Source organism: Etheostoma cragini, chromosome 24 (assembly GCF_013103735.1).
Source record: "Etheostoma cragini isolate CJK2018 chromosome 24, CSU_Ecrag_1.0, whole genome shotgun sequence".
In the NCBI taxonomy this organism is placed as follows: Eukaryota; Metazoa; Chordata; class Actinopteri; order Perciformes; family Percidae; genus Etheostoma; species Etheostoma cragini.
In genome coordinates, this window is record NC_048430.1 from 11,699,743 (window position 1) to 11,712,741 (window position 12,999).

Consider the following 12,999-nt stretch of genomic DNA (forward strand, 5'->3'; position numbering starts at 1 on the left):
TCTCTTGTTCAACAGCCATAGAGAAGTCAGCTGGTGGAGTCTCCAGAGGCTGGTTTTAGGACGCAAGAGACGTCTCCTGTTCAACAGCTAATAGAGAAGTCAGCTGGTCCAGTCTCCAGAGGCTGGTTTTTGGACATAAAAGACATCTCCAAGTATCAGCTTAATGCTTGAATGCAGATGAGTTTAAAGTTGGCTGGTCGCTGCCACCCTGAAATGCTTTGGTTAGTTGTTATGTTTGTTCCCCATCCAGATGAAAAGCTGCCAATGAGCAAAGTCTATGTCGAGCACCAGCCATGGCTGCCCATCGCATCATCAGAGTGACGAACAACAATAACGTCCTTCCTCGCTGCAAGTCTGAGGGGACGCTCATCGACCTTAGCGAAGGGTTCACCGGGGCCAGTCTCAACGATGTCAAAGGTCAGTGTTTCGCTGTATCCACGACAGTTTAACGCCATTGGTGTAGAGAAACTGTGTGTACTGTGTGGTACAATACTACTGTGGTACTAGAACTAATTAACTCAATATTTTTAGAATTTGTTGTTTTCAATTTTGTGCCTTTCATCTTTTGCAGTTAATTATTGAGTCATGTGTTGAAAGAAGTGTTATTCTTTCACTTCACTGTTTGCACTTCATTACAGCTTTGTTTACATGCTCTATAAAGGCTAATGAACTAAAAATAAATGATGATGCCGTATGTGATGCACTTCATCTGCTTATATTCTTACTTTGTCATCTGAAAATGTCCATGAATTCAGAATGATTAAAGGTTGGGGTTCTTTTGAGAGCTATGTAGCTTCATTTTTTCCGTTTTTGTGCCTAAACATAGCCAAACTGGAACAATTTCACAACTTTAAAGAAACCTGCCTCGACGCTCAAAACCGCAACCGACATTCTCTGGTTTAGATACAGTATGAGATTGTATTTCCTGCCTTTTCCTTTTATATGCTCTTGTGGGTTGTATCAGAGGGTAAGAATAAACAATGATATTGTCATATGGTTTAGAGGTCTTCTTCTCCAGGATCAAGTACTCTCTGCAAATGTGAAGTGCAGTAAACTGAACCATTTAGAACACAAAACTTGATCTGTCTGATCTGTAGTACCATTCCCTCTAAATTTGAGCTGGCACATTAAGTCTGTGTCTGATTATGAGGCACTGTTACCTGCAGATTTTTGAGTAATCAGCCCTGTAGTGATTAAGTGCACTTATCTAAAATAGTGACAAACCAGTTACCAAACCACATTGCAATCAAGGCTGAAGACTATCAATAATAGTTTTAATAGATTCTGTCCCACATCTTTTTCCATTTCAGTGCCTTCTCCCAGTGCCTTAAGGCTGGACACTTCAGCCTCCTATGGAGCTGCGCAGGAAGTAGTTGCCATAAAGGATTATTGCCCCAGCAGCTTCACCACCCTGAAGTTCTCCAAAGGGGATCGCCTCTATGTGTTGGACACGTCAGGTGGAGAGTGGTGGTACGCCCACAACAACATGGAAATGGGCTACATCCCAGCCGCCTACGTCCAGCCGGTCAACTTCAGGAACTCTGTGCTTAGCGACAGTGGGTTGATTGACAGTCTCGGGGAAGGATACGAGGATGGGTCGAAGGAGTTTGGAGGTTTGGGGGAGTGGACAGGGATAACCCTTAGGCCCTCCCCAATTTACGACAACAGTCCCATCTCTGTGAACCCCTTTATCCATCCGTTAGATCAAAACTGCAAAGATATAGGTGTAAGGAATTCAACAGATCTTATTCTGTTTGATGCACTGGCATCCCCATCATCTTGCTCAAACTTTACCACTAGTACAATCATGACCAATGGGTTCAGCAGCTGTCACATTAACAATACCACCCCCACAAGCCCAAATCAAGAGGTTGGACCTAACCTCCACAGGGATAACCCGTTTTTTAGGAGTAAACGCTCCCACAGTCTCTCCGAACTCTCAGTCTTGCAGGCGCAGTCGAATCCTACCTTACCTTCCTCTGGATTCTTCACTGGCCTTAAGGCTCCTTCACCAGAGCAGTTTCAGAGCAGGGAAGACTTCAGGACTGCTTGGTTGAACCACAGAAAGCTAGCCAGGTCTTGCCATGACCTTGACTCCCTGGGTCAGAGTCCTGGGTGGGGCCAGACGCAGCCGGTGGAGACCAATATTGTGTGCAGGTTGGACAGTAGTGGAGGAGTTGTTCAGCTCCCGGACACCCAAATCACCATACACATCCCTGAAGGCCACGTCAGCCAAGGAGACCACCAACAGATATCCATGAAAGCTTTGCTAGACCCTCCTCTGGAGCTCAACGGTGACCACTGCTCCATTGTTAGCCCCGTGGTGGAGATCAAGCTGAGCAACATGGAGACCAGGTCCTTCATCACGTTGGAGATAAAGGTATTGGTAACTGTCAAGAAGGAAAGTTGTCACACGGCAGAGGTGCTTTGCGTTCGAAGTGACTGCAAAGAAGGGCCTTACACGCCCATCCCTAATGCTTACATTTACAAGGATACAGTCCAGGTGCAGCTGGATAGTTTAGAGCCTTGTATGTATGTGGCCGTTGTGGTAAAGGCACAGTACATCAGCCACAATACCACTGTTTGGGACCACGTGCAGAGGAAAGTTACTCTGGGCGTCTACGGTCCCAAGCACATTCACCCTGCCTTCAAAACAGTTGTGGCAATGTTTGGGCATGACTGTGCCCCCAATACATTATTGGTAAATGAAGTGGGCCGGCAGGCTAGCTCCAACCCGCCAGTGGCCCTCCAGCTGTGGGGGAAGCACCAGTTTGTACTGACGTGCCCTCAGGACCTCCAGGTGGGATTGTACTCCAACATGTCTAACTATCAAGTGAAGGCGAGCGATGGTGCCGGGGTGGTTCAGGGATTTCAGGTCAAACTGGGGAAAGTCAGCAGGCTCCTGTACATGATCACATCGCATGACCCCAACAGCATCTCAGATTTTACTCTCAGGGTCCAAGTCAAGGACGCCCTTGACTGTATCCTCACCCAGTTTTGTGTCCAAACGCCAACACCGCCACCAAAGACCAGCGCGAGGATAATGGGCCAGAGGCGGTTTCTGAAAAAGAAAGAGGTGGATAAGATTGTCCTCTCGCCACTGGCTGTCACTTCTAAATACCCAAAGTTTCAGGACCGATGCATTACCATCCTTAAATTTGGCAAGTTGATTAAAACAGTGAACCGGCAGCACAAGAGTACTTATCTGTTGGAGTACAAAAAGGGGGATGTTATTGCTTTGCTCAGCGAGGATAAAATCAAACTGAGAGGGCAGCTGCGGACCAAAGAGTGGTTCATTGGATACTACCAGGGGAAGATAGGCCTTGTCCACGCCAAGAATGTTTTAGTTCTGGGTAAGGTCAAGCCTATTTATTGGTGTGGGCCGGACCTAACAACCACAATGCTGCTGGAGCAGATCCTGAAGCCTTGCAAATTTCTTACGTACATCTACGCAACAGTGAGGACGGTTTTAATGGAAAATGTGGGCAACTGGAGGGCATTTGCAGATGCCATTGGGTATGGGAATTTGCCACTTAATTATTTTTGCCGAACCGAGCTGGACAATGAGCCGGAGAAGGTGGCGTCGGTTCTGGAGAAACTCAAAGAGGATTGTATGATCATGGAACATGGAGAGAGGAAGTCCTTCCAGAGGGAACTCATGATGGTAAGACCAACCATGTCTTTATTTCTTATTGATTTTTGTTATGACTAATTTAGTAAGTGTTGCCGTGGCTGTTGTAGAGTTTGTGACCATATTAAGAGAGGTGAAAATAGAGAACAGTGTATCAATAGTACTGCAGTGACCCAAATCAGCAACTGACTTTAAGGTGGCCTTAAGCTTCTGCCTTTTTCAGTCAGAAACTGTGACGCTGCATCCCCACCTTAAGGTAGGAAGTACAAACCTGACCTTTGAATTTATTAGGGGATCAAAATCTGTCACTGTCCCTACTGTAGACAAAGAATAAAGAGCTTATCCATAATCCACCCAAAATAGTGAAAAGGCCCATAGCAAGTTCTCAAAGCCTAAGGGGATGTCTTTGAATTGCTTGTTGGCTGTTAGGGTTACAAGCAAAATGATGATGGCAATGATGGTGATGTAGGACTGAGAAAAGTAATACATTCTCAAATTTGAGAAGCTTTAAACAGCTAATATATTGCATTTAAGACTTAATTGCAGTTCATTTTGGTTTTCAGAGAAGAATATAAGTCAAGTTTGCAATCACTGAGTTGTCCTTGAACAGAGAATACAGTACATAAAGTCATACCTTATGTGCCATTTCCCTATCTGGGGAACTGTTACATTGCTGCAAAAACATCCATGCTCAGCCAAAGCATGTACTGCAGAGGTAAATGGTAAGGAAAACTGTTCGGCATTACCATAACACTGCTGCAACAGCTATTATGCTCAAATGATGTACATTACAAACTGAACATCACTCAGAGGGTTGCTGCATCATTAGTTAAGCTTTGTTGAGCCTAAAAAGATCAAAAATGCAATTCCCTTAATAGTCAGAGTCACGGTCTGATTAATTTTAACCTCATTGCACTTCGTCCCCTTAACATGATGTGTCTTTGTGAACTGGAAGGATTTGAGTCATGTGAAGGGTAAACAACTTGTCTTACAGCCTGAGGTGGCTCACAGTGGAAACAGCCACCACATGAAAAATTAAGGGGGGGGGGGGCTGGAGGAGAAAATCCTGGAAAGAGAAGCACAGAAGTAAAACTTAACATCTGCAGTTTGAGTAAAAACACCTCTGTCAAGCAAATTCGCACCGGCACACCCTCCTCGATGTGTTTTTCTTCTCCAACAGCGCCAACACCCTGGGGGGGGAAGCAAAATAATCCCGAGACATTTCCCTCGCCATATGTCGTTATTCAAAAAGTACTTTCGCCAACTGCTGTTCATCAAGGCAGAGTTGATGAAGCGTGCATGCACTTTTGTCGCGGTGACACGTTCAGTGCGGCCACCGGAGCAGCCGGGGGTCAAGTGCCTTGCTAAATGGAACTTGGACAGTTAAGTAAGGGTGTCCATGTTAGATATATTCGGCCTTGTCGCGGCGCTTTACCTGAGCGATCGCCCCTGAAGTGCAAATACAGTTATTAATTTACACACATCTAAGAAACTAGATGTGAACCTATATGTTCAGTACATGGACATTTCCATGTCTAATTAGTGCACAAAAGGGACTTTTATGTGACAAAGCTGTGAGGACGCTTTACATTCAAAGTGGGCATTAAGGAGCTTTTACAGCATCATTCGGAGTTATAGAAGCACCTTTTTATTATGAAGAATAGAAGTGGCCTCTCCACATCTACCAATCCACACTCTTGGCTTAAATCTCTTTCAGTCATCTGAGACAGTAACTGTGTTTTTTTTTAAATCATCCGAATTGAGCATCGAATCGTTCTAGAGAGAACAGTCCATTATTGCTCCCCACCCCTAAAAAACACACACAAATTTTATTATGAAGTAACCTAGCAACAATATAACGACCTACAGATCCAACGGAGATGATGAGACCATTAAAAACACAACTGGTTGGATCCTTCCCATTTCTAAAATGGGTGGAGAGTTCTGCATTGAGTACTTTTACTTTTAATACTCAAAGTAGTAGGGGTTTAGAACTGCTGCAACGTCTCCCCCTCTCCTCCTCGTTGGCAGGTGTTCTCACGTGAAATGTGAGCAGGCATTGTTCAGGGCGATGCTGGAGGCCGAGAGGGGGCATCCGACACGGCCCCGGCAGATCCTTTTATCGCTGAGGCTCGGGTTACAGAGGCAGAGGACGGGCGAGAGAGCCGTCAGGGTGCCTGTCAGCGGAGGAGAGTGGCTGAAAGGCCAAGGGGAGCGCTGGTTAATAATAGATCTATGCAGAGAGGCGCGGCGAAGCACTCCTGCATGCAGGGGATGTAATCAATCCCCCTGCTTGTAGACTCCTGTCCAAAACCAAGGTCTTTGGTCCTGAAAGGCTCTTTCTGACAGCTTTTTTGGACGTTTGTTGCTTTTTTTTAACCTTTTTTGTCTCACTTTTCAATTCATGCAGACATGTCCTGGGACCTGCCTACATAGTTTGAGATCTCACCCCCCAAAGTTGAACCCAGATGTGAATATCTGTGACGCCACTGTGAATCAAGTTTCCCCCCGACTACTCCTGAGTGGAGTGACAAGCAAAGGCGTAGCGGTCACAGGGTACTGTGGGGAAAAAAAAACTCCCCACACACACACACTTTTCATGTCTGTGCCCTCTGTCCCTAACACTTACAACACGTCCGAGTTGATTTGAACGCACCATAAGTAGGCAACATCCACCTGTTACTCAGGTTGCATCAGTTGATTGATAGTCTTAAATAGATATAGGCTTTTCTCTCTCTGCCCGCTGTTATTCTCTTCCTTCCTCTGCCTTTCCTTTCTGTTTTCTCTCCGTCAGTGTAATTATCTGCCTCAGTCCCCCTACCCCCCTCCTCCCTCCTTACCATCACTGACAGGCGCCTGCTCAGCTGTCAGCCCCATCTGTCCGTCTGCTTCGGGGCTTCCTGCAGGTTGCTGCTATTTCATGTTTTTCAGACACTTTGGTCTCTCGCCGAGCGGACTGTTTTTCCATTTTTAGAGCAGAATCATGTTGTTAGTTAGTAATGTGGAAACATCGACTGAATTTCTACATTCTGGCGTTTCATGGAGAGATTCGTAAATGCAATAATGTTGTCGGATGTCAAGTTAATTCACCAGGAGAATTACATAATCCAGAATTCCTGAATAGGCTATTTATTTTTAATCAAATGAAGTCAGATTCATCCTGATTACCAAAAAGGAGTCAGATGAATGTAGTGGAGTAATAAGTGAAGTATTTCTCTCTGAGATGTAGCGAAGTAGAAGTAGAAAGTGGCGTGAAAAGAAAAGTGAAGTACAAGTACCTCAACATTTGACAATACCTGCAGTGTTGGGAATAAAACTTTCAAAACATATTCCATTACAGAATACAGAATACAATCCCAAAAATGTAATTTGTGACGGATTCTATTACGTTACCCAATCTGAGTAAAGTATTCAAAATACTTACTAAACCGGCCTATTCTGGTGTGTTCTTCTGTTCCTATTGGCTGAATGTGTTAGGCCCAAGTCTCCCTCAAAGAGCAGTATTTTATACTTTGCTGTAGAGGGACAAAGACTATACGGGAATGTTTGTGCAAAAGATGTTATGATTGGTTAGAAAAGAGAAGAATTGACCAGTTTTCCATTTTCAGTTTCTTTATTTACTTAGCTGTTAAGAATGAGAAAATAGACAATTAAAATACAGAATTTGCTACTACATTACAAACATTTTTTTATATTCACTGACCGACTAAGTGCATAGGTGTTGCAACTTATCACCTTGAAATAAAAATCACCAGAAGGAAACCGTCATTTTCCCTTACCCTTTCCCTGATTTTAATGCATAAAAACGTAAAACGATATGATTTATAACAGAGTGAATCAACTCTTGAAACAGAGAAGTATCGTCATGATTTCAACAATGTAACTGTACCTGCTTGCGTGTTTGTGTGTGCACGTGTGCGTGTGTGCATGTGCGTGAATGTGTTTGTGTATGTGTGTGCATGTCTGTGTGTGCGTGCGTGGATGCGTGCTTGCGTGTGCATTCATGTGTGTGTTTGTGTGCGTGCATGCTTGCTCTAAGTATTTCTGTGTGTGTGTTTGTGTGTGTGTGCGCACACATGTTTGGCCCAGCTCTATTTTTAGACCAAGGCCCGTGCTCTCTTTGTTTTGGCCCGCCGTGGTATTTGCCATGCTCATGCATATTCTCCTCTTATTTTGAAAGTGCTGAAAAACTAATCTTAAGGACTATGAAATTTTGTGCAGCTAAAAAATGTACTTCATCTGAGTTTTATGGTAATGTAAAGCCCAGTGCTGTTAAACTTCCCTATGTAATTAAATACGTTAGATTACAAGAGTTACGGTATTACGGTGCCCTTCCCTCCTGATACATTTTAGCCCTGTGAAGGAATTTGGGCACCTCTGACTCTGATCCTCTGTGAAGGCTTAAGTGCTTGTGGAGAGAGGTGGAGGAAGAGAGAGAGAGAGAGAGAGAGAGAGAGAGAGAGAGAGAGAGAGAGAGAGAGAGAGAGAGAGAGAGAGAGAGAGAGAGAGAGAGAGAGAGAGAGAGAGAGAGAGAGAGAGAGAGAGAGAGAGAGAGAGAGAGAGACAGGTGTACGGTGTCTATTTCAAAACCAAATAATTCATCATCTTCACCAATAGTTTGGTTCGTAAAGAGTAACCTTTATTTCGCTTTATTACAGAGCTGCGAGGGTGAAAGAGATCAAAGATAAAGGATAGGAGAAAGAGTAAAAAGGGGGTAAAATAGATTATTCTCATTAATGGAAAGGACTTGACCATGATAGGGTTCGCCCTGTCTTTTCTTTTAAGACTGAGAAACACGCTACTGCTGACGGACTCCTTGATGTACGACATGTCATCCTATATTACACCTACATGTCACGACTATAGTGGGAAGTATTGACCTGTTTATTCCAGTAAAAGTACAGATAATTTATATAGAGCTTAGTGGTCCCCTAATACTGTATCTGAAGTCTCTTTTATATAGACCTTAGTGGTCCCTAATACTGTATCTGAAGTCTCTTTTATATAGACCTTAGTTGTCCCTAATACTGTATCTGAAGTCTCTTTATATAGACCTTAGTGGTCCCTAATACTGTATCTGAAGTCTCTTTTATATAGATCTTAGTGGTCCACCAATACTGTATCTGAAGTCTCTTTATATAGACCTTAGTGGTCCCTAATACTGTATCTGAAGTCTCTTTTATATAGATCTTAGTGGTCCCTAATACTGTATCTGAAGTCTCTTTATATAGACCTTAATGGTCCCTAATACTGTATCTGAAGTCTCTTTATATAGACCTTAGTGGCCCAGAGAATTTTGGCCCACCCATGACAGAGAGACATCAGCAGCACGGGGCTTCCGTATATTTTCCCCTCAAGTTTAGATTCTCATCTCACAATCAGACTGTTTTTGCGTTGCTCTCTTGACAACGAGGCTGAGTCAGTCAAAACTAATTGCGCTCCAATGAATAATCTTGGAGAATGAGGGTCTGGGGAGTCTGTAATGTGATGATGATGAAAAAAAGCACAGAAGCTAAAATACTTGTCTGTGGATGTGAGTAATCAGCAGTCAGTCGAGACGGATGAGACGTTCAGGATGCTGCTGTTCCGTCCGTCTGAAGGCCATTTGACAAATCTTCTCTGAAGAGTTTCGAGCAACGCTGACCTCTGACCTGATCTTCCAATAGGGAACTGTTGAGTTGGAATGACAGGAAGAGAAGAAAACAGGGACCATGTTATTAATTTCACACAGCAGCACAGTGTGTCCCTGCACTAGGCATCATGCATCATGGGCGTCGTTAGGCCTCGGCGTCCCCGACTACAGCCCCAAAGGTTTTTATTAAAAGCCTCGCTTTAAGCACTGGATCTCTCTTACTCTCTGTTTTAAACATATATCTTTGTACAGAAAGATGAAAACCTTAAATATACATTCATCAGAATCATTTATAATGACAAATAAAGGATTCGGATGAATGAATATTCATAAAATCTGGTCAACCATCTTATGAGTATTGGTGTCGCATAGTCTGTCCACCAGAGGACGCTCTACAACGTCCCTGTTAGTGATGGTGTTACATAGTCTGTCCACCAGAGGACGCTCTACAACGTCCCTGTTAGTGATGGCGTTGCATAGTCTGTCCACCAGAGGACGCTCTACAACGTCCCTGTTAGTGATGGCGTTGCATAGTCTGTCCACCAGAGGACGCTCTACAACGTCCCTGTTAGTGATGGCGTTGCATAGTCTGTCCACCAGAGGACGCTCTACAACGTCCCTGTTAGTGATGGCGTTGCATAGTCTGTCCACCAGAGGACGCTCTACAACGTCCCTGTTAGTGATGGCGTTGCATAGTGTGTCCACCAGAGGACGCTCTAGAACGTCCCTGTTAGTGATGGCGTTGCATAGTCTGTCCAGTATTTTAGTGAGTACTAACTAATGTTAGGTAGTTTTGTTAGTCATTCCTGGATTTTTAAAAAATATACTGAATATATCTGCCGATGTATCGTAATATCGGATCTTTAGATAACCAAATTTTTGTGTCGGTATCGGCCTTAAAAGTCCCTTAAAAGTCGGTCGGGCTCTAACACACAATCACACGCACATGCTCACCCTGCATTTTATTCTTTACTTCTTTTCAAGAAAAAGAAAAATCTTGCCTGCAGTGTGCTTTCCAGTCAGCTGCTCTCATTAATGCTCAGTATTTTCCATCGCTGATTTAACCGGGTTATCTGAGCAGGAACGTATTTATCGCATGCAGCCTGAGGGTCATAACTAATACAGGACAGGGCCAAGGATTACGTTCATACACTCACAAATTGAATTTCCAGAAAATTGATAGCCTATATATTAGTGCTATCTAAATTACCCCTGATTTTATCCGTATCCCCCACCTCTAGGGTTTTATGTTGCTTTTTAAATATTTAATTTTTAGATGTATTTTTTACTTCTTTTCTAACTTTTTGTTGGTGAAAACAACTCTTTCTATAGTTAAAAAAAACAGTCCACTCATTGCAGTGTCTCTCTCGCCCCATCAGGCGTTACTGAAGATGGACTGCCAGGGTCTGGTTGCCAGACTGGTCCTGGATTTCGTCTTGCTGACCACTGCGGTGGAGGTGGCGTTCCGCTGGAGGGAACTGGCCGAGAAACTAGCTCGAGTGTCCCGACAGCAGATGGAGGCCTACGAGGCTCCGCACCGCGACAAGAACGGCCTGTTGGACAATGAGGTGAGAGGCCGGTGGGGGTGTAGCTCCAAGGGTTGTCAAGGATTTGCTGTCGGTATAAAAACCTTTTCTGTCAACCATTTTTTCTTCTCTCAGATCATATTTTTTCTCGCATGTAATAAAGACACAGATCTGACTCCCTATGGGTGTCATTTGGGTTTTTCCCAATACCAGCACTGAAGCGATATACATTAAAGAACGGTTTATTTATTGCTAAAAGCCATACGGTCAAAATGAAATGATTTATTAATCATGTAATAACAATACCTCATGACTTATTTCACCAGTAAATTGCTGTAAACAACCACTAGATGGGAAAAGGTATTTTACAAGACCTTTGAATGCACCACGAGGCTTACCAGTTTCAAGTGAATGCACCATCTGTGTTGTTTTACGTCTGCTACGTCCGTGAAATATATACATATATATATATATATATATTCGCACCACTAAAAGTATTCCTCTCTGTCTTTAACCCTGATCCCAACCGTTTAGTCCATGTGGAAGCCAGCCTACGACTTCCTCCTGACTTGGGCCGCCCACATCGGGGACAGCTACCGAGACGTGATCCAGGAGCTCCACCTCGGCCTGGACAAGATGAGGAACCCCATCACCAAGAGGTGGAAGCACCTGACGGGCACGCTGATCCTCGTCAACTGCCTCGATACGCTCCAAAGTGCCGCCTTCTGTCCCACGGGATACGGAGATTTCGCTGTGTGAAGACTTTCGTGCACCTGGAGAACACTTTGTGTTAAAAGTCCATGAGTGTTGTTGTAGAGATGTTCTGACATCAGTACTGGAAAAGTCTCTGATACGGACTAAAATGCTAGTATGGGTATCGGTACTATACGGTACGGGTAAGTACTGCAGTTTATGCGCCGATCCCATACCACATAGTTTAGCCCTGAAGAAAATCTACTTTAAAGTAGTTTATTTATGTGGTTTTCGGTTATAGCTGACTGTCAAACTGGACGATAAGCTAAATTCTGGGGCGTTCATTGTTTGCGTTTGCTTCACAAAGAGTTTAACCTGATCCAGACAACAAAGATGGAACCGGTATCAGGCAGGAAAATAAGGAATGGGACCATCTCTAGTTACTGGAGCTCAATACGTGTGTGGAGTTCGGTCCTGGCTGGTTGGACAAGCTTCTGGGAAGCCTTCCACCTTCCCCTCAGGTCTGCTCGTCCTCTTGCTTGGAGTACTGGACCGGTCTTGGTCCCCGTTAAGCGCCAGGTGTAGACACGTTACTGGACGATTCCTGGCATTGGACAAGTCAATGTGGAACTGGAGGGTCTGCCTCTGTCTGTTTTTATGCCTTTTGTTAGGTTTGTCCTGCTTTCTCTGAGTCCCTTTTTGTTTGACCGCACCCATTGTCTTTGTGTCTTTCTCATTTGTTTTTTGTCTCTTCCTGGCTCACGCTCTTCTTCTTCCCTTTTAATTTTGCTCCAATCGATGACACCGTGTGTGTGATTTGTCCTTTCTGTCCCTGCATCTCGCTCAGGACAACATCAGAGACCTCAACCACACCTGCTGGGAACTTTGACCTGTCCGCCATCTTTAAAGGATGTTTCTTTTCCCTTTGTTAGCAAGCAGATTTCTCACACAAGCAACTTTTCCCTCAATTCTTTAACTGCTTCTCACTGGCAGAACAAGGCGGAGCAAAAACATGTTTCATACATTTAAAACATTAGCAGTAATTAGCTTGCCAAAAACAGTTAGCCACATGATATCTTTATGTGTGACTCGCAAGATATACTTCTATTTTTTTATACTTGCAGAAGGAATACCGGCAGTGTTATTCTTGTGCACTGCACGCTTGAAGAGTGAAAAAAACATGGTGGTACAAAAACATAGACACGTGAGTTTTTAGCCCAACATCCAAATCTATTTTCCTTTTTAAAGTGATCTTTTAATGTTGAAATCCCGCTATCACATTTTCATGCATTCTTGCTATTTTCTAAGCTTTCTGACTGCTTCAAAGCATAACTATCATTGCTTGTGGTGTTTTAAAGGGTAACTTTGTTTTTTTTACAACCGGACTGCAATGCAATACAAATGCAAATGTGCATCGTCAATTCCGTCCACTAAACGTTCTGTTTTTGAAACATACAGGCCCTTACAAGTGTCCGACAACATTATAGTAAGGATTCATACAGAGATAGAACTTTTTT

General features: G+C 43.8%; 1 protein-coding gene across 1 annotated transcript in view; it reads left to right on the forward strand.

Annotated features, from left to right (window-relative positions):
* LOC117939461 (SH3 domain-binding protein 4-A-like) overlaps positions 1–12,482 on the forward strand; it is a 21,706-nt gene extending 9,224 nt beyond the window's left edge. Inside the window, exons 2-5 of the mRNA XM_034864830.1 lie at positions 251–417; positions 1,311–3,664; positions 10,643–10,831; positions 11,324–12,482. Of these exons, the coding sequence (XP_034720721.1) occupies positions 294–417; positions 1,311–3,664; positions 10,643–10,831; positions 11,324–11,548 (2,892 nt within the window). The 5' untranslated portion in view covers positions 251–293 and the 3' untranslated portion in view covers positions 11,549–12,482. The remainder of the gene's footprint in view (positions 1–250; positions 418–1,310; positions 3,665–10,642; positions 10,832–11,323) is intronic.
* Positions 12,483–12,999: the final 517 nt, after the last annotated feature.